This window comes from Rhipicephalus microplus, chromosome 1, assembly GCF_043290135.1.
Source record: "Rhipicephalus microplus isolate Deutch F79 chromosome 1, USDA_Rmic, whole genome shotgun sequence".
Lineage (NCBI taxonomy): Eukaryota > Metazoa > Arthropoda > Arachnida > Ixodida > Ixodidae > Rhipicephalus > Rhipicephalus microplus.
In genome coordinates this window covers 294,893,958-294,919,962 of record NC_134700.1, presented here as the reverse complement: position 1 = coordinate 294,919,962, position 26,005 = coordinate 294,893,958, and the positions used below count along the sequence as shown (strand labels likewise).

Genomic DNA, 26,005 nt, shown 5'->3' with positions numbered 1-26,005 from the left:
GCGGATAGGTGGCTGTCGGCGAATCCACCTCCACCCCGCGCCATGCTCGCGCTACGTGACATACAGTACTCTCGCCTTCTATGATGGCTTTTGCAGAAGCCCCAGCTGGCCTGCTCTCTTATTATGAGTGTTCTGAAACTCACTGTCTTGTTTACCTAAAAAATCTCATAAAAGCATATCTAGAAGGCATCAAAACCAATTTTGGTTCTCCAGTAATGCCCGATTCAATGTCATGGAGGCAAGGCTACAAACCATATTGTACTTTCACAAGCTTATCAAACGACCCACGTCACGGTGAATGTGCATCAGCCTTAGCACAAGGAAATACGGTCTTCAGTGCATAATTCTATGCTCATAATTAACAGCACCACCTGCATTTCAATATACGAGTGTTTGAAGAGAAGGGAAGGTCAGATTGCCGCGCTTACTTGCACCGCATTATAACCTATTCTTGCAGCACGCAATGAATCCCCAATTATTAACTAAATCTGTACATTTTTTGACAGCTGCGTTAAGTTTGCATAACTCCACAGAATACCCGGGAGCTGTTTGCGAGTAATAGACGGTGACGCTGCGTGAATCAAAATAGAATGGTTTTGTGACTCTTGTTCAATATCGCTGAGTCAATATATCGGTCCTGCAACTATGTGGACAGCAGTAATTTTTCTAACCTCCACTTGTGAATTAACAAGGGCACAAAAATTCAAATCTGTTCTCTTTCTGCTTCTATGTGCGCATCCAGAAATATTTTTGCTTCTCCAGTCATGCTTGCCGCTGGGTAGATTCTAAAAGGAGCCAGAACTGACGGTAAATATAGCCAAGTAGCCATGCCCTTTATTTTAGCGCATACTTGCCGCTAAATAGAAAGAAAAAGACAATACGTGTAGGGTTGTTAGTATTCAACAGCAAATAACAATTTTATTTAAGCATAAACGAAGTATAATGAACACAGTGTTGTTTTCCCTGTTGATTGGTGTCCAAGCCACGGGTAAGTTACCCATAAATAATAGGTTATTAACCTTCCATAACACATGCCAATAGTTTGTCTACAATAGATAGACCTCTTCCAAAGTTAATTTGGCCAACCAACTCAACAGACACAAAAAACGTTGAAGCTGATTTCCTTTCCTTGGAGCCATAAACCGAGACTGTAGAAAGTGACAATAATTCCAGTCCAACTTCAAGTAGAAAGATCTGATCGAAGCTGGACAGTCCAGCTTCATTTTGTTGCGAACATCCCTTTGACGCCCTGCATTTTAGTCTGAGAATCTGGTGTCAGCACTGTGCCAAGTGTTTATTTGCGAGCGTTCCTGCATCGTCTTAGTCGGGGCTCCTCGGTGAGCCCCGACCACTGATGGCGGGGCAAGGACACTTGCACGCGTAGGCCAACACGGCGGAGAAGCTTGCGATGATTCGTTATCCTTTAGACATGCTTGCTGTTTTATCTTTTACATATTACAGACAAATGACCAATAAATGCGCCAAAACAGAAGTTCAAGATAGCCAGAAAGTAGACATGGCGTCAAACCGAAATTTTCGTAACCTGATCGACACTGGAAGTAGCCAATATGGCGCAAAGTAGCCACTAACGGCCTTAACTTGAGACCTTAACTTCAGAGTGTCACAGGTATACGCCCGAAATGCCCACGATTTCGAAACAATGCTTTCGATTTGCAAAACAAGAGCGTTTTCGAGCGTTCTCACTCTGTGTAGGCCGCATGGAAGTTTGCTTTGTCCGACTCGCATACTATATAAAATGCACCTTTCGACTCAAGCTATACAAACGTTGGTGGTTGTGCGGACGGCGTAGATTCCCTTGTATTACGAGTTTCTTTCCTCCCCTTTTCACTCCCCTGCAGTGCAAGGTGGCCATCTCCTCGTATGAGAAATTAGGGAAATACAGGCGTATTTCGCGATGCCCTTCCTCCCTCCCCGACACGAAAGTGCAGACTGAGAGGAGTACGTTTCCCAACGTCCCGGGGGGCGCAGCGGCGCTTCTTACTCGACGAGTGTTAGGCCTAACGGCGCATCTTCGTCCAGGTGGCGCTGCTCGGACGTGGACCGGTTTAAAGAGTGGCCGATCACCGCCGCTACAGCTTAATTGCCGAGCGGCCCCCCAGGTGGACGGAGCGCTGTTCGGGGACAACACCTCGGAGAGGGCGCCACTTCGGGGCGGGCTCACTTCTCGCGCACGAGGCGGATAATATACGACGCTCCCGGCGCGCGCGTTCCTCGCACGCATCGCGGGCACCGATGCGCTGTGTAATTAAGCGGTCAGACGTGTGTGCTGAGAAGTCTGTTTGTACCAGCGGCGCACTCTTCTTGTTGCGCCTCTCTGTACATCCTCACGCAAGCAAGCGTGGTGGCACTGCTTGGCTTGCCAGGCCTCGTTAATGTTGTACGCGCGAACTGTGCGCCAGAGGGCGCTTGTGTATGGAGAGGCGTTTCGGGGACGACGACGCTGCGCTCGGAGGGTCTGACTCTGCGCACTAACATCACGCCTGCGCACGCCTGCAGTCAGCCTTTTTCTCGCGGTATCTCACCTCGAACGTTAAACCACGTGCAAGAAACTCTAACGAGCCGACGTGGATGACGGCGATGAAGAAGATAATTACGGTGGTGATCGTGATGGCCTTCTGTTACGAAACTGCTCAATGAAAGAGGTGGAACGCCTTATACGGTTTTTATGGTCGTACGTATAGGCGCGATCTACCGGTATTTTAGCATTTATGGGCTCCTGTAAGCTATCAAAAGCACAAGACAAACTACAGACGCGCGGTTAAAGCTACAGCTGCAGTGACTATAAATATGCGTGGGCCTCCTCTTCCGTATTTAGCCGTTGGAAGCACTACATGGAGAGAATGAAAATGATCAATGTCAGTACGCAGATGGCTTTGATTGCGCCGTGTGATTTTGGCAGGTACAGGGAGAAAATGTTTGTTTGTCGTTCTTTCTTCTGCTGAAGCTTTTATATACAAAATCATATCCTTCAACTAAAGAAGCATGCCTTTCTCTTCTGTTCAATCTTTGAAAGCCCAATGGCGCATCTAGGAACTACAAGTGGTGGCGGCATAGGTTGTATGTCTGAGCGGACTTGAAGAATAAAGTACAATGATGCATGACATATGGTGAATCAATTTCTGCTATAAAATATAGAATGACGTCGAACACGACATAACTAACTTCGCCGCTCCTTGTATATGACCTGTCTTCGAGAAAGAAAGCATTGAACACTTCATTACTTCACAATGACACAATGCATTGAGCCTTTGCATATGTACACATGTAAAATAGAAAGTTTTCGAAAAGGATCAATTGACCCCCCCCCCGCCCTTTTTTTGCCGCCGATGGCACGAAGCGAGAGTGAATGGGTTTCCCACTATCTGCGTAGATGGTCTAGAGGAGTGACAACATAGTCTGACGTAATGGCTACCACGATTCGGAGGCAGACACCCAAAAGCGTGCTTTTTCTGTCGGAGCATTCGTAAACCATACCTAGGGGGGTTAGACGACGTTCAGGGAGGGGGTGGTGAATAGGCAGACAGCCCACCACCAGTCGCGAAGCTCACACGGTCCGCCCCAAAAGCACACACGCATCCACGAAGGGCACCCCGCCCACAGCGCAAACTCGCCGCTTCCTGCGCGCGCACCGTGATTCTTGCTTGCTTACACACAGACATGGACCCCTCTCCTTTCGCTTCCTTTTTTGACGAGATTTCGTCCGTGCCGAAAGCCCGGTCGATGCGGCGACTGCGAGCGCAGATCGGCTTCTGCAGCTCGCCTCGCCTCCTCCAGCAACCGTGATTCCTCTTTTGTCTGAGCTCACTTCTGCGCTTGAAGGACAGTTGCGCTGGGAGCGTGCTGTATGTGTACACATTTGCTCGCTCTCGGAGGCCCTGCTCGTTTACTCTGTGCCCTGCTTTCTTGTGTGCTTGTTCGCTCTCCGGCGAGCAGGATGTGAATCCCCGCGCCGGCGAACAAGCGACGCACGCACCAGCTATCCTTGGCGCCGCAGGTGACCAGCTTATTGACTCGTGCCGGACGCCTCGGTTTCGTGCTCCACTGTTCGCGATCAGCCGCCAGCGTCGATGACGCTACCGCGCAGTACGCGATAGCGTTAAAGAGCTCGTTTCGCTCTTTAAAGAGAATTTAAAGAGAATTTCCGGTGTCGGCGATGGCGTCGTTGGTTGTGAGCGAAAAATTCATCACCTCGTCCGTGACCTAAAATCGAGAAAAACGCAAATAAAATAAATAATACAGATTTCCTGTACGAGTAGGGATCAAATCCAGGCCGTCTGTGTGCCAAGCAGGTTTTTTTTACCCCAGAGCCACAAAATTTGTTGAAAGTGCTTTGAAACACACGCAGTATATGAGTGTCATGTCGTGAGAGGAGTCTCCTCAATGCATTCCGTGGCAGAATCGTGCCAAGCGTCAAAAGATACGAACTGAGCAACGAGTGGATGTGCTTTAAAGGCCAACCCAGTGCACAATGCTCAGACATATTTGATCATCAGCAGCAGCTGAACCATTAAGAAAGTAAGAAAAGCAGCATAGGTTGGCGTGTTGCCCTACGTCATAGAATTAACTCTGCCGTATTGGGCACTTAGCAGCTCTTCTTGCATATGCATTCAATCATACTTTGAAACGGACAATGCTACGCTCATTCTTCGGGGCACGGTTGAGGCATGCCCCGAAACGAGAAGCAATTGACAAGGCGATGATGTGCACGAAGCCCGCTATCGCAACCTATAGGTGCAGCTCAAGCGTCCTCTAATTTTTTATCAGTTTATCAGTGTGTTGTAGACACACACACAAATATATATATATATATATATATATATATATATATATATATATATATATATATATATATATATATATATATATATATATATATATATATATATATATATATATATATATATACCTAAGAGACAATAATGCCAAGGAATGTATAGGCGAAGATATTAGAGCAAATGTAATCTAAATAAGAAGAAAGAAAAGTGGGTGAGAAAATAACTTGCCGTGAGCAGTAATCGAACCTACGACCTTCGAATAACGCGTTCGATGATCTAGCCACTGAGCTATCACGGCGGCTCTCCCTCCTAGGAGTCTGTTAGATTTCATTATCATGGTGTCAAAACACAGAAAAACGAGCCTTTAGGTATACACGTCTTGCCCTTATACTATATATATATATATATATATATATATATATATATATATGTTACGTCTGTACAGCCGCTTGTGACTGTAGACGATTTATTAAAGGACTGGAAACGTGAACAAGTTCAAAAGCGTAGCCCAGGCGTTGGAGTCACTCCTGGCCAGCGTTCGACGCCAGGCTCGCGCTCGTGCCACAGCGCCAGTGCCCCGCGCGCACTTCGTTAATGTCGTCTTCTAAGGCGACATGTCACTCTTCCTCCCTTAGACGAAGTCTCCATAGCGGTCTGGAGGTCGCCTAACCTCTGGTGGTCGCAGTTGCCGAGTGGCCACTGCCTGTGACGTCGACGGTTGCGAGGGAGTGTGATCTTGCATCTCGGGCGATTCAGGCGGTTGAGCAGCTGAGCTCGATGGCGTCTCTTCTGGCGTTGCGTCCAAGAGATCGTCAGCTGCGCTCCAATCTGTCCGCGATTGGGTTGTTTGTCTGGTCTGACTCGTTTTCCTCATGTGATTGAGGTGACGCCGAACCTTTCCTTGGTCGCTTTTTACAAGCCAGGATCGTGGTCCGACGCGGCGCAGTATTTCGCCTTCAATCCAATCTGGCTTTTTCAAAAACTGCCGGATAAGCACTCTATCGCCTATAGCGAAGCGGCGTGATTTTTGCAATGCCTCCTGGCTCTCAGGACTTCGCTTATCCGTCTCCCGCTTAAGAAGATCGAGAGGGCAGAGCAATTCTCGTCCGAACATCGCTCTCGCCGGTGTCATACCTGTGGTAGTGTGTATTGTCGTGTGCTGCCGATACAGAAATCTTGCAAGTCGGCACTGTATGGACTTGTCTGCATCTTTCAACAGCGCTCTTTTCAGCTCCGCCACATAGCGTTCTGCCTGGCCGTTTGTTGCCGGATGATATGCTGGTGAGGTTGCAGCCTGTATGCCGTTCGACGCATAGAACTGCTTGATCTCGTTGGAGATGAATGCTTTTCCGTTGTCGGAGATGACCTTTCGGGGAATGCCGAACGTTGCAAAGAGGCTTCGGAGCACGTCGATTACAGCCGCGGATGTTGCTTGTGTCACGTGCCGGACTTCCACCCACTTTGTGTATGCGTCCACAACAACTAAGTAGGTGCGTCCGAGTAGTGGCCCCGCGAAGTCAACGTGCACCGTGTTCCATGCTGTCTGGGGACGGTCCCACGTAGGAATAGGAGCTTTGGGTGGGCTCTTTTGCGTTGCTTGGCATTCACGGCACTGTCGCACCGTTTCCTCGATCACCTTGTCCATTCCGGGCCACCATACGTAGCTCCTTGCGCACTTCTTCATGGCTACCATGCCTCTGTGACCCGCATGCAGAAGTGCCAGAACACGGGATCGTGCTGAGCTCGGTATGATCACTCGGGATCCAAGTGTGATGCACTGGTGGTGGTGGTGAAAAACATTTATTTACAAAAGAGAGGTGTAGGACCTCTGTAGAGGCCCCTACAGACTAGGTGGAGTCTCTATTCCGGGACCCCATTGGTTAAAGCCGCCGTCTTGGCTCTCTGGACCAAGGCCTGCTGGGCCTGAAGGTCTGAGCAGCCGAGCAGGGCCGCCTCCCAGTCCTCTCGCCTAGGGTTTGGGTTAGGAGTAATGGCTGCGTTAGCTTGGCAGGCCCACACCATGTGGTAGGTGTCTGCCACCTCCCCACAGTGCTGGCACTGTCCTGTGACCGTAGGGTCGAAATGTTTGACTATGGCAGGACATAGCAATGTATTCGTCTGGAGGCGAAGCAAAATGCGCTCCTCTGCTTTCTTCAACCCCCGTGCGGGGGGAGGGTAGCGGCGATGACTTTCCCGATAATAATAAAGAATTTCCTTATATCGGAGGAGAGGGTAACCCTCCTCATCGGTCTCCATCGGCATTGACGAAGGTAGCCCGGAAATGAGCGCTCGGGCAGCCGCATCTGCAGCCTCATTTCCCCGCAATCCCTGATGGCCCGGTGTCCATATAATGCGTTTCGGATGAGGGTCCGTGTCTCTTATGCAGTTGCGCAGTATTGTCTCGGCTAACGGTGATATGTACCCGGCTGTATAATTACGACACGCTCGGCGCGAATCCGTGATAATATACCGGGAATTACTGTGAGAGGCCGCAAGGGCAATGGCGACCTCCTCAGCCTGTGTTACAGAATACGCCCTAAAGGTTAGCCCATCCACCTGTGTGCCCTCGTGAATAGCAGCCGCCGTGTACCACCCCTTGGAGGTGGGGCCAGCAACGTCCACGTAGTACACACCTGGCTTCTGTCCAAATTGTCGTTCCAGCGCCCGAGCGCGTGCGTCACGTCGCGCTGTGTGTTCATCTCTGTCCATTTTAGTGGGTAGAGGTCGGACCAGAAGGGCTGTGCGCCACAGTTCTGGCACTTTGACCCGTTCCTGTTGTTCGAAATCATGTCTTATGTGCAGACGTGCAAGCAGGCGTTGGCCAGAGTTGGTTTGGGCTAGCCGTGTGTACTGGTTTAAAAGATGGGCTTCCTTCAGCTCTTGGTATGAATTAATCACACCCAATGCCTTGAGACGGCTGTTGGATGTAGAGATCGGAAGATCAAGAGCCCGCTTTATTGTCTTTTTAATGATTGCCTCGATTCGTTCTTCCTCATGTTTGCGGAGGGAGAGGTAAGGGACGGAGTACATGACCCTGCTGGTGACAAAAGCGTGCGCTAGCCGCAACGCATCTGTGCACCGAAGTCCCCCCCTCTTGTTGGAGACCCTGCGGATCATGCGACCCACCTGGTCTCCTATCTTCCTTAATTTCGTCAATGTTGTGTCAATCCGGAGCTGCTGGTGAATGTATAGGCCCAGGACCCTGATCTCCTCCGCTCGTCTGATTGGGCCCGCAGGAAGAGTGATGGAGATATCTGTGTTGTCTTTAGGCATGCCTCTAATGTGAAGGAATTCGGATTTGTTGGGTGCGCATTCGAGTCCGCAACGCGCCGCGTAGGTGTGTACAATTTCGGCAGCCTGTTGCAGACTGGTCTCAATGGCACCTAAGTTCCCTTGAGTTGCCCATACCGTAATGTCATCGGCATAGAGGGCATGATGAATGCCCTCTATGGCCGCCAGCTGACGTGGCAGGTGCATCATTGCGACGTTAAATAGAATGGGGGAGAGAACAGCCCCTTGCGGTGTCCCTCTGGTACCCATTTGATACGGCCCGAATTCGGAGTCTTCAATGCGGAGCAGGGCGGCTCTGTCCGATAAAAAGTCCTTGACGTAATTAAATGTGTTCTGACCACAGTTAGTGAGGCTTAGGTGTTCGAGTATGACGCTGTGTTTAACATTGTCAAAGGCCCCCTTCAGATCTAAGGCGAGGATGACCCTGTCGTTATGTTTCATCGCCACCGGTTGGATGACCTCTCGGTGTAGTTGCAGGAGTACATCCTGTGCCGATTTGTGAGGACGGAATCCGAACATGGTAGGGGCGAAAGCCCCTTTCTGTTCAAGATATTCCGAAAGTCTGTCCCGCACCATCGTCTCCATCAACTTGCCAACGCAAGACGTTAGAGAGATGGGGCGAAGGTTGTCTATGTTTACTGGCTTCCCCGGTTTGGGAATGAATGTGACCAGTGATGTCTTCCACTCTGAAGGGACCGATATCCGACCACTCCAGATGGCGTTGATGTATTCCAAGAGGTGTGCCAGCGCAGGATCGGCCAAATTTGCCAGCGTCTTGACCGTGATTTTATCCTTACCAGGGGCTGTTCCTCTACGCATTTTAGCCATTGCCGCCTTCATATCATGTAGAAGAAAAGGGGCATCTAGGGTCTCGTTTTCTTTTGTGATGCACTCGCGCTGTAGTGCTAGTGCGGTCGCTCGTCGTCGGTAAGGAGCAAACTCATCTCCAGTGAGTTTCTCCACTGTACCATCCTGCACTGCCTTGTACAACCTCTGCATGATGCTGTCTTGTTGTGTCAGGCGTGCTATCTCGGCAGCAGTCAACGGAGGTCTCGATAACGCTTCGAACAATAGTACGTCACCTGGAGGCCAGGGTTCATCGAGACGTTCTTGTAATGGCAAACGGCTCAACGCATCCGCGTTTTGATGGTTCTTGCCACGCCTGTAGATTATGCTGTAGTCATACGCCGATAACTTGATGCACCATCTGATCATCCGTGGAGAAAGGACTTGAGCCGTTGGCTTTTGTGGACCCAGTATGCCGAGCAGTGGTTGGTGGTCAGTGACGAAAGTCACCTTTCTTCCCGCAATATACTTGTGGAACTTGTGGGCTGCAAACACCACAGCAAGGCCTTCTCTGTCCAATTGAGCATATTTGCGTTCTGCCGGCCCTAGCGTCCGAGATGCAAAAGCGATTGGCGCCTCTCTATTCTGGTCATCACGTTGAGACAGAACAGCTCCTATGCCATATGGTGAAGCATCACAAGAGACAAGAAGCTCCTTCTGTTCGTCGTAGTGTGCCAGTACGGTCTGACTGAGCAGCAATGCCTTAAGCTTGTCAAAGGCTTCTTGATGCTTTGTCTCCCATCTCCACGTGGCGTCCTTCTGAAGAAGCTGGTATAGGCAGCTGGCAACTGTTGCCCTGTTCTTCAAGAATCTGTCGTAGAAAGCCAGCATTCCGAGAAATGATTGAAGCGCTTGTTTGCAGTTTGGTGCTGGAGCGTCCGTTATGGCTCGAACTTTCTCTTCGTTTGTGTGGACGCCTGTCTCGTCGATTCGGTGTCCCAGAAAGAAAACTTGTCGCACCGCAAAGCAGCACTTGTTTTTTCCGAGGCGCAGATTGTAGTTTCGTAGCCTCTTCAGCACTTCTTCCAGTCTCTCGGCGTGTTCCGTGGCGTCTTTCCCACTGATGATCACGTCATCTAGGTATGCGCACACGCCTGTGATGCCTGACAGCATTGTCTCCATAAAACGTTGAAAAATGGCTGGGGCTGCAGAAATTCCGAAAGGCAATCTCTTGACCCTGTATAGTCCCTTCAGCGTGTTCAGGGTCAATATCTCTGCTGTCTCTGGCGTCACGTGAAGTTGCTGGTACGCTTGTGCTAAATCCAGGGTGCTGAAGACCTTGCCTCCCCTCAAGTGGCTGAGCACTTCATCAGTTGAGGGAAGTGGGTAGTCTGCCTTCTTTGATACCTGGTTCACTGTGCAACGGTAGTCGCCGCATATTCGCAACGAGCCATTCTTCTTTCGAACCAGTACGAGAGGCGTTGCCCAATCCGAATGCTGTGCTGGCTCGATTATGCCTTGACTTTGCAGTCGATCCAATTCTGCTTCTACAGCTGACCGGAGCGCGAAAGGAACCGGCCGTGCTTTTAGGAACTTTGGTTTCGCTCCTTCCACGAGGTCTAGTTGTACCGCTGGACCGATGTGTCCTGATATGTCCTCGTCGAATACAGATTGGTACTTGTCGAGAAGCTTCGAAACAAGTTCATCGCCGGATACATCATTGATGCCCGTGATCTGTATACCCAGGTGAGGAAACCAGTTTCGTCCAAGGAGGTTACAACCTGCTCCCTTGATGACAACAAGTGGTAGTGTCATGGTTTTGTTTCCGTGCGTAACAATCACCGTTGCACATCCGAGAACTCGAAGAGACTGTCCTGACCATGTGCGTAGGAGCATGTTGTCGGTCTGAAGCCGTGGTCGATCATCTGTCCACGTAGCTTTGAACGTGACCTCACTGATGAGTGTGCAGGCTGCACCCGAGTCGACTTCAAAATCCAAGAACTTGCCATGTACGCGTAGCCGAGTCATGACCTTCTGTGTGCTGAACGCGTTGGTTACGGTGTTGAGCTCGTAAAGGGCCACGTCTGATGAGTCCTGCTGAGTCGACACTGGTGCTGAGGCAGCTGTCGAAGTTCCTTGTTGGGGATATTCGATGCTGTTGCTCGTTTTTGCTTCTTTCCGCTTTTTCAGACAGGCTTTTTCAATGTGTCCGCGTTTCTTGCAGTAGTTGCAGGAGACTGTCTGGAACTTGCAAGTGTCCGGATTATGTAGCGCGTTACAACGCCAACAGCGTTGTTTCTTCTTTTGGGCAGAGGCACTAGAGTGACCTTGGTTGTCTATCTTGCATGTGCTTATGCAGGATTCGTGAAACTCTTTAAATTCGGTTTTCACGCGTTTCTGGTCTTCGATGGCGTTTTCAGCTCGCAGTGCAAGGTCGAAAGCTTTCTTGAACGTCAAGTCCTTTTCTGCGAAGAGCCGTTGCTGGACCTGCTCGTTCCGAAGACCGCAAACGAAACGATCACGCAGCATGACGTCCATAGGCAGCATTGTCGGATTCGCTGCAGTGTCTGCGCTTGTCCCGAAATTGCAATCTGCTGCTAGCTTCTTGAGCGCCGTGACGTAATCACTGACCGTTTCGTCGTGCTTTTGGTCACGTCGCTGGAATCGTGCCCTGCAGAAGACCTCAGACGGTTGTGGATCGAAGTGAGCCTTGAGCATCTTGACTATGTCCTCGTAGCTCACTTGGTTGGGCTGCTTGGGTTGAACGAGGGCGCAGACGATGTCATAAGTCTGTTCCCCGCACAGCGTTAGCAGATGAGCACGTTTCTTCGATGCGTCCGTAATCTCGTTAGCCTCGAAGAAGAACTGTAGCCTCCCATACCAGGATCTCCAGGAGCTGGGGCTGCCGCTGAATTCGGGTAGCCGACCGAAGTCGGGCGTCGCCATGTTATTTCCTTGACGTCGGTGGAGTGCCGATGAGTCGATCCAGTCTTCCTCGTCGCCAACTGTTACGTCTGTACAGCCGCTTGTGACTGTAGACGATTTATTAAAGGACTGGAAACGTGAACAAGTTCAAAAGCGTAGCCCAGGCGTTGGAGTCACTCCTGGCCAGCGTTCGACGCCAGGCTCGCGCTCGTGCCACAGCGCCAGTGCCCCGCGCGCACTTCGTTAATGTCGTCTTCTAAGGCGACATGTCAATATATATATAAACTTTCGCTGGTTTGGCACTGGACTGGACTGGTTTGGCACTTTCAACACAGCGTTCTGAAAATTCTCCAAGAAAACGGCACAGGAAGACATTTATTTCTTTTATTTACCTACAGAATTTCAAGTGCACATATTTATATCATCTTGCCGGGGCGTAGCCAGAACCCCCCTCACACACACACCCTCTCTCTTTGACCTGAGTAGACCAATATCCTCTTACACTCATGCAAAGCAAAAAACAATCCATATATAAAAGAAGCAATGCACAGGCGCTTTGGTTGTACGCACGGTTCAAAGCAACACCAAGGCCAATGAAGTGAACGTTGAGTGAAGTTAGGCGGACCCACGGCGTAAGCATGGCGAGCATGTCGATTACTGTGCAGTGCTCCGTGTTTGTAGGTGCCGCAGCGTTTTCAGTGCGTCTGCTTTCGCAGGCTGCCGCGAGACGGCGTTCGTGTACGCGGTGACGAGCGCGGGCGTGGCGCACGCCGTGTCTCGGGCGTGCAGCGAGGGCGCCATCGACACCTGCACCTGCGACTACCGGCAGCGGGGTCCTCCCTCGGGGCTCGACTGGCAGTGGGGCGGCTGCTCGGACAACGTGCACTTCGGCTACAAGTTCGCGCGAGCCTTCGTCGACGCCGCCGAGAGGGGGAGGGACCTGCGCTTCGTCATCAACCTGCACAACAACGAAGCCGGCAGGCTGGTACGTGGGTAAAGTTTGGAACACGCCTTCTTCTACATGCACGCCCACAGTACATCGCCGAGGCCAAACTTCCGTGCAGACTTCTTGGTTCACAATTGAGACGTGATGCGCAAGCAGAAAGAACGGGAGTACAAAAATGTTTCTTCTGTTCCTGATCTTCCACTCTGTTTGCACATCACGTCTAAAGTAAAACACCGAGGCAGTCCACTCGAAAACATAATCAATGTCCTCCAAGCGGATCGAACATTGCTGCTGCGCAACAGGGAAAAAAAATCGAGGCTGTTTGCGTCTAAAATATTGTTAAAAGGGAACATGCAAAGTTCTGATTCAGCATACACCTCAAATAGTTTCATTTAGTAATGTTGTAGGTAAAGCACAAGAGAATGAATGTGAAGCTTTTGTACACTTAATCTCCGAATAATTATGTGTTCGAGCTACGTCTATAATTTCACCTTGTCAGACACTAGCGCAACCTATTGGACATTACTACAGTTCTTTCAATTATCTATCTGTCTGCTCGCTAACTGTTTTTCTTTTTTCACCGCGCATGTACATACAATGTGGACGATGTGGTAACCTTGAGTATTTGTACTCCCCATTCCATTAGCAAGCTGCTTCTCTCTGCAGCTTGCTTGCCTTACAGAAAAGATAGTCATCAGGCTGCGCTCGAATGTAATGTTTCCATGCGTTGTGTCGTACATGGTATAAACGCGTAACATCAAAAAGCGAGGGTTACTTGTATGAAGCTAAGGAACCACCACGTGTGTGCCTCTGCACTGCACGTCCCTCTCGGATCACTGTTTCGGAGGCACTGCATGCTTTCTGCACCTTACCAGCTTCTGCACTGCCTCTGTGATCGGCCCATCTCTGAAAGTGACGATGCCATTTTTTAGGTCATTAGGTGACGTCCCAAAAATCGTTTATTAGTGACGTCAAGCTTACGTCATCACGGGATGATCTTTTACATCGCTCGCGTTGAGGCCGAGGGACGCCGACGGTCCATTTTTGTGTTTGATGAAAAATTAAAGGCTCTCGTTTAGTGATAAAGATTAATCTGTCCATTTTTTATGGGGAGTCGCGGTGTCCACAATGTGAGCACCTGGTACCTTACTTACGCATGCGCGGCTCTGAAAAACCGTTGTGCACGACCACTGCGATCATAGTTTCCCACAATACTTACTAGAGAGAACTCTGGCGCTAGTGTCAATGGGAGTTGCAACACACGGCGCTTCAACGAGCATGGGAATGATGGGTAGTACACACATTTGTCTAATTTTCGAACTTCTGGCCTGCTTCTGGCTTCGTGTGTGTTCGTGTGGCTTGGAGCTGTTTTTTTTCTTCACGAAAACATAAATTAGCAAATGTTCACCGTTTGCGCTTCACAACCTTATTCATTTAAGCTTACTATTTCGAATCAAGTCCCTAAGTTCAAAAGAATTTGTTCTTTCTTTCAAAACAAAACCGTAACCAGTAATAAACAAAGCCGCAAGTACGATTCGCCGCCCGCAAGTACGAAGACTTGCGGGCGGCGTGTGTAAACTACCCATGTGTGTACATGGCAAATGTGTGTACTACCCATCATTCCCATGGTCGCTGAACGATCGCAGCGCCAGAGTGCCCTCTAGTTAATTTTGAGAAACTCTATGACTGCGATGCCGTTCAACGTGCTACTCACCAATTAAGCCGGGTTGAAGCGAAGGCTGCTCACATATGCTAACGAGCTTTGCGCCTACAAATCGGCTGTTCATTGACCGGCTAGTCAGCAGGTAATCAACTAGGAGAGCGGCTATACAAGGCCGGTGAGTAGATGACGGATCAAATGAAATGGGCTTCCTTCATTTGTCGGTCGTTCGGAGACATTGAGCAATTAGTAATTCCGAGAAAGTGGGAGCCGAAAGCCTAACACTATAGCTAAAGCACGTCCGAGAAAACATAACAACTAAATCGGATTCGTGGCACGGGAAATTGACTTTTATTGGCAAAGGCCGCCCTAAGGAGAGCCCGCACGGTATCTAAAAACAAGAGGCACGCAAGAATGTACGTAAAGTGAAACGGGATATGCCGTTAACAGAAATTAGGCGACGTGCGGATATGTGCTAATAGGTTCCGCTGTGGTGGGTAAACAGGGCACACACAACTGGTGCAAAAAGGAGGGCACGACACATGCAGACTTGATCTCTAACCCCACAGGCATGCCTCTGTTCAAGGCGCTTCCAGTAGTACAAGTCGACCAATGTGTTTTATCAGTCAATGTGACTCCTACTGTAGTCAAGTTTGGTCGTAACGAATGTTCATCTGTCCATAGGAAGGCCAGGGCTGCAGGGGCGGCATCAGCTTTCCTCTCTGACGTGACTATCGGCGGTAGTTTGAGCAGATTGTGTACATGTATGTGAAAGTGATGAGATTCCCCCCTTCCTTATGCGTATGCTTGCGAAGAGAGTATGTAACTGTGAAGTAATCGCATAAGGAAGGAGTAAACGACAGGTACAGTGGCCATTTGAATCAACGGCCTCTGAATGGCCTCTGAATCAACGGCGCCATTGAATGAACTAGTCTTAGAAAACGCATCATTGCGACGACCCGCCCGATCTGAGAAGACATCGTCAATCTCTGTTAAGCATAGATGGCGTCCTCGTCGAGTCGAGGTGCGTTTCAGAAGTCAAGGACGACTCCGCTCACAAAGTGGAATGAGAGGGACACGCAGAATGTTTTTGTACATCCACAATTGCATTTTGGTTTCGCTTATTATGCTGAGCGAATTTCTTACTGACGATGCTTGTGACTGCATGCCTATGGGAATGATTTTTTTAATGTTAGGCTCCATATGTCAAGCAGACCTGGTCACAGTTATAGCTTTTAGTGAACATCTTTTTTTTTATTTTCCGTACTGCATGCGCGCGTTGAAGCATGCTTGCGATACGCAATAAGTATTTTTTTTTGTCATAAGTTATGCTGCACGTTGGCAACAAGATTTCCCTCACGTTATCTTTTGGGCAGACTTCCTCGCAACCTTGGTTGACATTACAGTTGCACTGTGACTTTTGATAGCAATGAAGTACTCGAATCGTAGAGGGGTTCTATTCCGCAATGAGCGAGGGCAAAGTAGTCGTTCTTGAGAAATGTTCACTTGGTCTCAATCGAAAATGCAGCTGGGACCGGACTACGCCTACTCATATAGAAATAGCTGGTTTGCTGCATCTATGTTGCGTATATGCGCTATAGGGAACTTAAATATGCGCAAAGACGCGTAATGTTCTCGATTTTTTTTTTCATAGCTTTCGTCGCTCTTCTTCCTAAAACGATAGTGTTGCGGCAAGGTGTCTTCTATTGTTTGCAAACTTGCAGCCGTCATTTTTCTTTCCGTCATCAGATTCAGAACTGTACAGAATATTTCACCGCGCAGCATACATATATGTATACACTGTTCTAACCAGTACGCCCATTCGTGTTTGAAGCACTTACAGTGGCGTGAACAAGAGCAGCTTCCCACCACACCAAATTCCGAGTGATCGGTTTACCAGTGATGAAGGAACGAACTCAGGTCTTGTTCAGATCACAGTGCACCATATTCAATTTCTGAGAACGCGTGAACTCCGACGAAAACTGCCAGCGCATGCAGCACGAGTTTACTTAGGCTACTGTGCACCATCTGTGCCTGTCGGTTCTGATGCGAGTCACGGGAATTTCACATGCTAGCATTGATTCCTTCGCGTTCATTCACGTTTCTGGTATTGGATCCCAATGCAAAAGAAACTACCAGCCTTCCGTAGGAGCGCAGTCACAAACGCGAGACGTTTCGAGCAGAGAGTAATATACTGGACGAGCGTGACCTTACCAGCCCCTGAAGGGAAGCGGGGAAAATGTATAGCCACGAATACTTCCGCCAGGGGAGAAACGAGCGCTAGTGTTTGAGGCGGAACTTTATCAACCGACATGTATCATCGGTACAGCTCTCGTTCCTCGCATTCAGTGTCACTGCCTGAACTTTGCTGAGCACGTTGCTGTAATATACTGGACAAGGGTGACCTTACCAGCCCCTGAAGGGAAGCGGGGAAAATGTATACCCACGAATATTTCCACCAGGGGAGAAACAAGCGCTAGTAGTCGAGGCAGAACTTTATCAACCGACATGTATAATCGGTGAAGTTCTCGTTCCTCGCATTCAGTGTCACTGCCTGAACTTTGCTGAGCACGTTGCTTCCTATAAATGCGAAGTCACCCCTTTAAAATGCACCACCTACACGTATTGCTAGGTAGTTCGTGCTCTGTGTCAGTCTGCGTCTTTTTATGAGACTCGATGACACCGCCAAAATGCCGTAAGTTAACGTTTAATGATTATTTCACGAAAGGCAACGCTTCTCCCAGTGCCGACTCGACAACTGGCAAAAAAGCTACAGGAACCAAAGAAACAGTTCCCAGCTGTAGTTCTGCGCTGCCTGAATACGACTCAGGTGCCGAAAGAACTCCTGAAAACCGATCGGAGATTATGCATGCACGGAAGCCATGATTCCCGACAACGGCATTGTTCTTTGCGTGTTTAATGGGCCAAGACGCCAGGATTTGCAACAAGACGAGACTATAGACGACGTTTGCTAATGACATGGAAACCAGGCGCTAACTACAGCGTTTCCTCAGTTATTCAGCGGAAACTGAAGTTCCAACCTCACTGGCAAGAAATCTTTTCCTGGCTGCTGGTGTATTTAAAGATCAGGAAGGAGCAAGACATGTGTGCCTTTTTAGCACACATGTCAGTTAAGGCAAGTTCAGTTAAGGCAGTTAGGGCAAAGCTAAGGCAAGCATTAATTAATCCCGCTGCAGCATTAATCCCGTCGCCGAGCCAACTTAAAACGCTCGCGACCGTGAATCCTACCCAAAATCTCGGAGTATCAAAGCCTTGACGAACACCACGACACGCTTTTCCGTATGCAGACATTATTCACTCTAAAAGTGCCCAAGAACGATATTGTGATAGTAGCACCGCTTAGTTTCTAAATCGTGTCAGCGCGAAGTCACGAAGAAAAAAAGAGCGGTGGGTACATGGCCGGGCGAAGGGGAGGGGGGGGGGGGTCGCACGAAAAATTTTGGTGGGGGGTTTGAACCCCCCCCCCCCTTTCCTTCACCCTGGCTACGCCACTGCTGGGCTGCGCGCTTGCCATTGACACAGCTCTGGCCGCCGCGTCGGCGACAGCGTCCGCCGTGCGCAACGACCGCGTTGATGCGCAACCAGTGAACAGGTTTCTATGCCGCCTTCACACTCGACGGTGAACGGGCCAGGGCAGTATAACACAGCGCACGTCTTGCGGCGGCGCGGCAGGGTGACTCCAAATGGGGGCTCTTTAGGCGCCCCCCTCTCGCGCCACGAGGCCATGAAGAATCGCGGATTGGGTTTCGGAAGCGAGGACCCCGTCGAAAAGCGCGGACTGGCGAACCCCCCGTGGACTTGCCGACCGCCGGGGCCCAGCGGCGGCCATAACTCAATGTGTCACCGAAATCCTGCTCCCGGGTGGCTCTTGCCCACTCGCATCGAGGCCCGTCTTTGGACTCTCTTCCCCTTTCTTCTTTCCTCTTCACTCAGGACTTTTCGCGGTCTTTAATATTTCGTCTTTCTGGTTCTCCTACACGCACCTGACAGCGCTCTTTCTAACTTTTTTTTTTCCTGTATGAGGTAGCAGCGGGGAGAAACACTCGGTCTTGTTTTGCTGACTCCCCAGGTTTGGTCCTTCGTCGTCGTTCGCCAGGTTGCTACTCTCCCTCGCACGACACGGAGTCGCTAAATTGAAGAGACTCTATCGACACGGTGGCTGGCCGCAATGTGGGTGAGGAAGAAAAGAGACAGTGCAGACCACACGAAATAAACTGTAGGTGAAGGGAACGCTGAGACGTGGCTGTTGGACTCGGCAGTATTGAGTTCGCGGTGCTGTATTTTGGTGCGCGCATGTGGGCCTAGGCGCCATCACTGAGATCCGTTTGAGGTAGAGGAGGTCACCTTTCTCAGCTTTCGCGATGGACGGTAAGACTCGCAAGGAACGCATCGGGGTGGAGGGCACAAGATGCGAAGGGAACGCGGGTGATTTCGGGGAGAGAGGGGGGGGGGGGGGTTGCAAGCGAAAGGAATGCCATACGCAGACGTTCCATTTTCTTTTTGTCTTGTCTTTGCCGTCACCTTTGCTCTTTCTTTTATCTTTCATTCCTGGGAGGAGCTGTCACTGACCTTTCCTTGTACAGAGAACTTGTAGCTGCATCCCTCCATCCTGCTGTACCCCTCTGCGGTCATCTTGTAGTCGATGACAAGCGTTGCGTAAGTGGTTGTGTGGGTGGGAGTAATGCGTCTTCTTCTGCTGCGACGTGTTGTCGCCGACTTTCTTGGTTCTTCCTTCTGTGTCCATTAATTGTTTTCCTTCTCTCATTTTCGTTCACCTTGGAATGCGAGGAGCGAACGAGAGGAAGGCCGCTTGGACTGTGAGATAACTAAGTGGCGGAGTCACGCTCTTCGTGGGGGACCTTATGGGTCTCCGGAGACCCCCTTACAGGGCTAACTTGACAAAACAGCTCTTCGGTTGTGTCGAGCCGGTGTCAGCGTTTGTCCCATTCGCGTTTTCTTTTATCGAGGAAGCGTCACCTCGCGACCCGAACTTCGTTAATGGCCGGCTGTATGACTGATAGTGGCGAAACACTGGCCGTCAGGGCGCCCTCCTTCCCCTGTCGTGATTGATGCGATGCACGAGAAACGGATGCACACGACGCCTATCCGCTTTTTCTTTTCTCCCTTTTTCTGTGCCACAGCTTGCGTCAGGTATACATTGCGTCGTAACGCACTTTCAGAATGGCCCTTCTTGACCGTTCGTAGTCTGGACGCGTTGTGGTGTGCTATGTCCGATGAATAAGACAAGTCTGGCCGCCTGCAGCGAACATCATCGCTTTTACCTTATCGCAATGAGAGCATATGGGCGCTGCCGGTTTGGCATTCCGAGCATGTCGAAGCTAGTTTTGAGGAACTGTACAAGGTGGGCACTTCACCTGACTGCTCTGTATACGGAGGAGGTGAATCGGGTGTTCGATGAAGGCCATGGTGGAGCGTGGAGCAGATCTTCTCTCGCCCCCCCTCCCCCCAAAAAGAGGTATTAGGAAAAAAAGACACGAGCTTTTTCATGCATGGGCCAGTGTATTTACCGCTTTGTGGCTACATGATTACGAAATTCCTGGTTCACTTCCATTTATAAAAGCGAACGAGACAAATAAACGAGCTTCCCTCATTCATTGCCTGATTCATTCAATATAACTTGTTTAACTATTTATCCTATTGTGGTGTAACCTGTCCCACACATGGGTTTAAAAAGTTATCTTTCGGATGGTAATGATGCAATGCGTTTACTTGATGTAGTAACTGCATTTTCCGATCGGCAAGCACTTTGTGAACATGCTGGGAAGTTAATGAACCCAATGACACCATGAATGCTATGAAAAAGTGCCTGATAAATGACGCAATGGCATATATCTTTAAAAGCGAGTGCAGATTATCATAATTGAATGCTGTATCTAATAACAGATGAAGTACGAATGGTTCACAAAATAAGGAAAAAAAAGAAACCGAAACTGCAATGTCTTCAACAGTGGCAAACTCACATGTCGGCCTTGTCCGTGAGACATTGCCTTCAAGATTAGTAGAGGTGCACCGCTCAGTCTCATATGTTTTCTGTACATTAAAGTTCACAAACATACGGCCTATTCAGCTTTTGTTTAGACGTATGCGTGGTGGCGAGGTCCTTCTGAGCCTTACCAGGGCCACGTCTTCAACCTGGCTTAAACACAATGGTTAGTTGCTGCCCTCCACGAATACGTCAATGCGCTGCCTGCGTGGGACTGCATACGATGCAATGTCGTTTATTCCCTCAACATTTTCCTGACTGTCGATCTGTTTCCTCGCTTTACAGCAGGTGACGACCGAGACGCGGCGCGAGTGCAAGTGTCACGGCATGTCCGGCAGCTGCACGGTGAAGACCTGCTGGATGCGGCTTCCGTTGTTCCGTGACGTGGGCAACCAGCTGAAGGAACGCTTCGACGGCGCATCGCGGGTGCTGCTCAGCAACCAGGGCAACATCCGGGGCTTCCGGGGCCGCCGGCGCAAGGGGCAGCCGCGCTCGTTCCACTTGAAGCCCTTCTACCCGGACCACAGGCCGCCGTCGCGCAAGGACCTTGTGTATTTCGAGAACTCGCCCGACTTCTGCGTGCCCAACGCTCGGCTCGGCGTGCACGGCACGCGGGGCCGTCACTGCAACGAGTCGTCGGCCGGCGTGGACGGCTGCGAGCTCATGTGCTGCGGCCGCGGTCACCGGACCGAGGTCCGCGAGGACTTGGAGCGCTGCGCCTGCACGTTCCATTGGTGCTGTCAGGTCAAGTGCAAGGTGTGCAAGGTTCGCCGCACCGTCCATACGTGCCTGTGAAACGACCCGCCAATGCCAGACACGGGAGGACGATGGCCTGCCGAGTCTTCAGAGTGCTTTACATGAAAGTTACTACACACGTCCATGCCACTTGTTAGCTGCGCGCATGCTAGCTAAGACCCATCAGACGCATTTGACGCGTGGCTTAACTAGCTCATGTAATTATGGTGGATGACCGAAGCTGGGTCAGTACAGATGTTGTAAAGTTCTCTCTGGTGTGGACTGGTGGGCGCATGAAGGGGCTCCTTGATTGAGTTCAAAGGCTGCGCCTAGACGGCCCGTTGTGGAATAGGCGCATGCGCTTGTCGCCTTGCTCTTCTGGTCTCCTTGTCACCGCGACCTCCAGATACGACTCCATGTGACGGTGACGTGTTCTGAACTTGTGGATCTCCATCGCCTGTCCTGGTGGAACAGCTTGAAAGTGGAAAGCCGCTTCTTGGCGTGCACCTTCGTTTACAAGCTTTATGTTACCAAGACTGTTTTCGTCCATGCGCGCGATTGTTGTCGACAGACCTGGCCGGTGAGCTGTTGTGGCATGTGCCGATGCACATCGTGTGACAAGGAATTGGTGACAGTTTGTGTTTATAATGGACCAAGTGGGGTAAATTGTGAAGGGGGTGCTTCCCAGGAAGATTGAAAACTGCTTTCTTCTTCTTCCCCTTCGCTTGCCGTGCACTTGTGTTACAAATTGTGAAGCATGGGGGAATGATGTGCCATCTGTTTATTACCAGCATATTTATATAGGAGGACCCAATTTTGCGGAAAGGCGTAACTTATTTGGGAGCACGCCACCACTTGGCATGCTCAGAAGGCGCGCGTCGTGACCGATGTTTTTTTTTTTTTCATTCAACAAGTCCGGATGAGTTTTGTTGAAACAAACAGCGTCGCCGCATACGCATAAAAAAAAGCCCTTAAGATAGAATTCCTTTTTAGAGTAGATGCTAGCCAATCTGCATATCGGAAGCATTATTAGCCGGCCAATATCAAACAATGTTTATGCATAAAGAGCTCCGTAACACACACACACATATACAAACACACACACACACACACACACACACACACATATATATATATATATATATATATATATATATATATATATATATATATATATATATATATATATATATATATATATATATATATATATATATCATTGAAATGCCAAGTGGTGACACTTGGCATTTCTTCATATATTCAGAGAGCAAAGTGCATGCGAATAACATTTGGCATTTCTTTTGTGCAGAATGTACAAGATTGAATTTCTTCACGTAATGTCAATCCTACATACATCGCAATCTTTACGCAAAAAGAAACAAAGAACAATCAAAAAAGTAATTTGTGTCCCATAAAAATTCTTTATCGTTCAAGAGACTAAAATGAATCCTTTTTTAGATGTACATTGTAGCATTAAAATGTTTTAAATACTCCTATTTTTCATCAACTCCTTAGCTTGCGTCATAACATTTTTTTTTTCGATCCACAAATTGAAATACATATCCCGATTCGTTTTCGAGAGCCCATTTCCGCCAATATAGACCAGATCTCAGGATTGAGCAGATACTTGTAGACAGACTTTAGCAGCATGCGCGGATATATAGCGATTTCCATGCTACACCATGACACCTTATATGGGCCTGTGCTAATCATTCTCCCTCCCCTTGTTCATAGACATATGTTTGGCGACGTTGGGAAATGACGATCTACACATGCAGATTAAAGCTGCATTGCTACATGCGCTAAGACGTTACGTAAAATAACAACTAAATGTTGCTACCGTAACATTATCGCATAAAAGCATGATCAGGGAGAATACAAATATTTTGCACACTTCTTTGCTCTCGTCAAAGAGCTTTGAATCTGTCAAAATCAACCCTTTCAAACGCAATCGGAGCTCTCCCAAACGACCAGTCGAATGTAGCATAAAAAATAAAAGTGAAGATGACCGAGTAGCACACAAAGAGGGTAGATGATTGACGTAGCGGCTGGCGACATGTTTTGTTGCGAGCAAATGTTGCGAACTCACCTGTGCTTGCCGAGAAGTGGACTTCCTAGCTCAGCGGTGAAGTCCGAAAGCATCGCTGCTCGCTGAGCCCAGTGTTCGCGCTGCAATAGAATCAAATCGTCTTCGTGTTCGATGACTTGTTGCTATTCCCTGTTCGTAATAACCCGCAGCCATCGCACAATGTGAGGAATGCTTCGAGTACACGTATAAGTGGACGCGAACTGACTGGCGCAGTTCGATAGACCCATTCAACGCAGTGCAGTATATCATTACTCGGATGCATGCGAGTTAATTTATTTTGATTATTAATATTAAGATTATACTATGTACATATTCAGTATGGTCATTCAACTGTGTCTTGTAAATGTTCTTCCGATTCATTGGTAGTCGTTTTCATTTATCGTTCTCTCTCTTTAGCAGCATGCAATACACGACCGAGTGCCTGCCTCCCGAGAAAAATAAAAGGCATACGACTCCCTTTTCATTATACACTCTTCAAATGCCCTGGAATCAAGCACCGTTGGCCTCATTGGCGAAAATGTTCAGTTTCTTCGTGCAGGAGTGATCTATGGCCTTTCGGACTTTCTGTGACAAATCACGAGTGCCTGAAGTGTAAGGTCATAGTTGTGACGATCATGCTCACAACGACATCACGCTCAAGTAATGCGTGAACAAAGTATAAACTGCGTACTGAATGAAACAAACGACGTCATATATTGTGGCATCAGGTATATGCCATAAATGTACATGCAATATTTTTTTTAGAAACCTTGCAGTAGATACATAATTTGAGGAAATTTGCTATGCAAATTTTTTGACACTGTTGTTACGTGGAGTAGAACATTTATTTGTATTGAAATATTAGTTTTATTGTATGAAAATAAGCACTGCTGAGTAATCCAAGAAAGCTGTTTGGAGAATATTGTAGGGACATTAAAGAGCAAAACACTTTTCGCGTATTAGTAAAGTATAATTTCACAATCCTGAAAACGCTTGGTAAGCGATAAAACGCATGAAAAGAAAGTGGAGACGCCACTTCGAGACTGCCGCACTAAACACAGTGACGTCATAAATTTTGAAGGCTGGATCCCAAGTAGTTTCTGATCAATAAAAAATGAAATGCATTGTTATTTGCGAGTGCCAATGACCTAGCACATGAAATTTCGAAAAATTTCATCACTCCAACGTCACAATAATACGAAATATACAAAGTATCCATTCTGAAACGTCGGAAGTCACTCGCGGAGATCTTGGCGTCAAATTTAAAAATGAAACTTCAACCTTGATCTTCTCCGTTAATAATGAACTTGTGATTGTGAAAATATGGTATTATAGTTCTCAGAGTGCATTTTGCCAATATAAACCAGGTCATTGTTCTTTAGTGTCTCTTAACACATTGTACAATGAGAACTGCTTAAGTTTGGGTCACGCGACACATTGATGGCAACTTCGTACAGACCACTTCATGCCAGATTCAACAAACCAAAGCTACTACGCATGCCTCGTATGTTGAGAAGCATGTACGTCACGTTTCACTTCATCAACCCATCTGCTGTAGATCAAGGATACCACTTGATCCCCATCTCGCCTAACTTATTCTTGTTTTGTGAATTGTGTCGCGAACCCAAAACGTGCCATCAGTGACATGATTGTATCGCCTTTTACCGTTCGCTCGTTGATTGTTCCTATTTTAAACTTTTGGCTGAATGTTCCTTCGGGCAGACAAGGCGCCTCTACCTGTCTTCACGCACTTTTTTATGCGAATTACATGCGCACTATGATATAATTATGCGTGCACAATGTTCCTCACATCTAAACAACTTCGAGCCTTATTGACGTTTATGCGTGATACGGTGACGTAGACATCAGTGCTTATCTATTTTTTAGACTGCACGCTTTGCTGCTCGTTCTTCTTAAAAAACCGGATAAGAAATTGTAGCTGTTTGATAAATCGCTGTCGGTCTTCTGTATAGTAAAACTTGTCTCATGTTTGTTTGCTTCTTTTCCTTTACGGCACCTGCTTTGAAAATAAATTATGCTAGAACTGTTCGTTACAATTGCTTTTTATTCCACCGTTTGATGTACAAATAACTGATATTGAAAGCAGATATGCTTGCAAAAAGTAAAGAGGGCAACGGACGAATTAATACACCACGGGAGGAACTATGAGGTGTGGTGACATTGATGCAACAAGTGATAGTCAGCCAACACAAACGCCGGATATATCCCCTGAAAGTGGCACAGGATGAGACAGCCACAGATTGCCTAGCGTATAAAGAAGGAATGAAATGGTCGAACAGTTGGTTCGCACGTATACCTGCGCATGTGCCCCGCCGATAGATGGTGCTAGCGTATCTGAGCATGCGCAGACAAGTTTTGTGGCGTACCTTTTCTTCCGACACAGTGGACCTCTCAGTTGGCGTTAAAAGGACATCTAAAGAGAAAACAAAAACAAATTTTCTTTTATTAGTAAAGTACCCTTACACAATCGCTCACCGCGAGAAGACACTTGGTAAGCGAGAAAACACGCAAAAAGAAAATGTGGGTGGCGACGCCAAATTTTTGGACGTCATAAATTTTGACACTGTTCACTAAGCTCGTCTTAGGTACAAATGAAACACAATGTCTGCTGATAGAGCCAGAGCCTCAAAATAACAAGTTTCGGGATCTGAGCCAATTTCGTGACATCCCCCGCTTTGAAATTAGTGATGTCACATACGCAGGTGTCGGCGCGAAACAAATATAGTACTTTGACCTTGATATGTCCCTCTAA

At 48.5% G+C, this 26,005-nt stretch overlaps 1 protein-coding gene and 1 long non-coding RNA gene across 2 annotated transcripts in view; one reads left to right on the top strand and one right to left on the bottom strand.

The window, feature by feature from the left end:
• The window catches only part of wg (Wnt family member 1 wingless), a 34,037-nt gene extending 11,743 nt beyond the window's left edge, over window positions 1-22,294 (top strand). The window contains exons 2-3 of the mRNA XM_075865220.1: window positions 12,515-12,783; window positions 20,715-22,294. Coding sequence (XP_075721335.1) covers window positions 12,515-12,783; window positions 20,715-21,224 — 779 coding nt within the window. The 3' untranslated portion in view covers window positions 21,225-22,294. The remainder of the gene's footprint in view (window positions 1-12,514; window positions 12,784-20,714) is intronic.
• Window positions 12,632-25,667, bottom strand: LOC142764683 (uncharacterized). Its single transcript, XR_012883838.1, has 3 exons — window positions 25,620-25,667; window positions 23,254-23,333; window positions 12,632-12,756 (listed from the first exon to the last, which is right to left on the bottom strand). It is a non-coding gene; the product is annotated as an uncharacterized LOC142764683 (long non-coding RNA).
• Window positions 25,668-26,005: the final 338 nt, after the last annotated feature.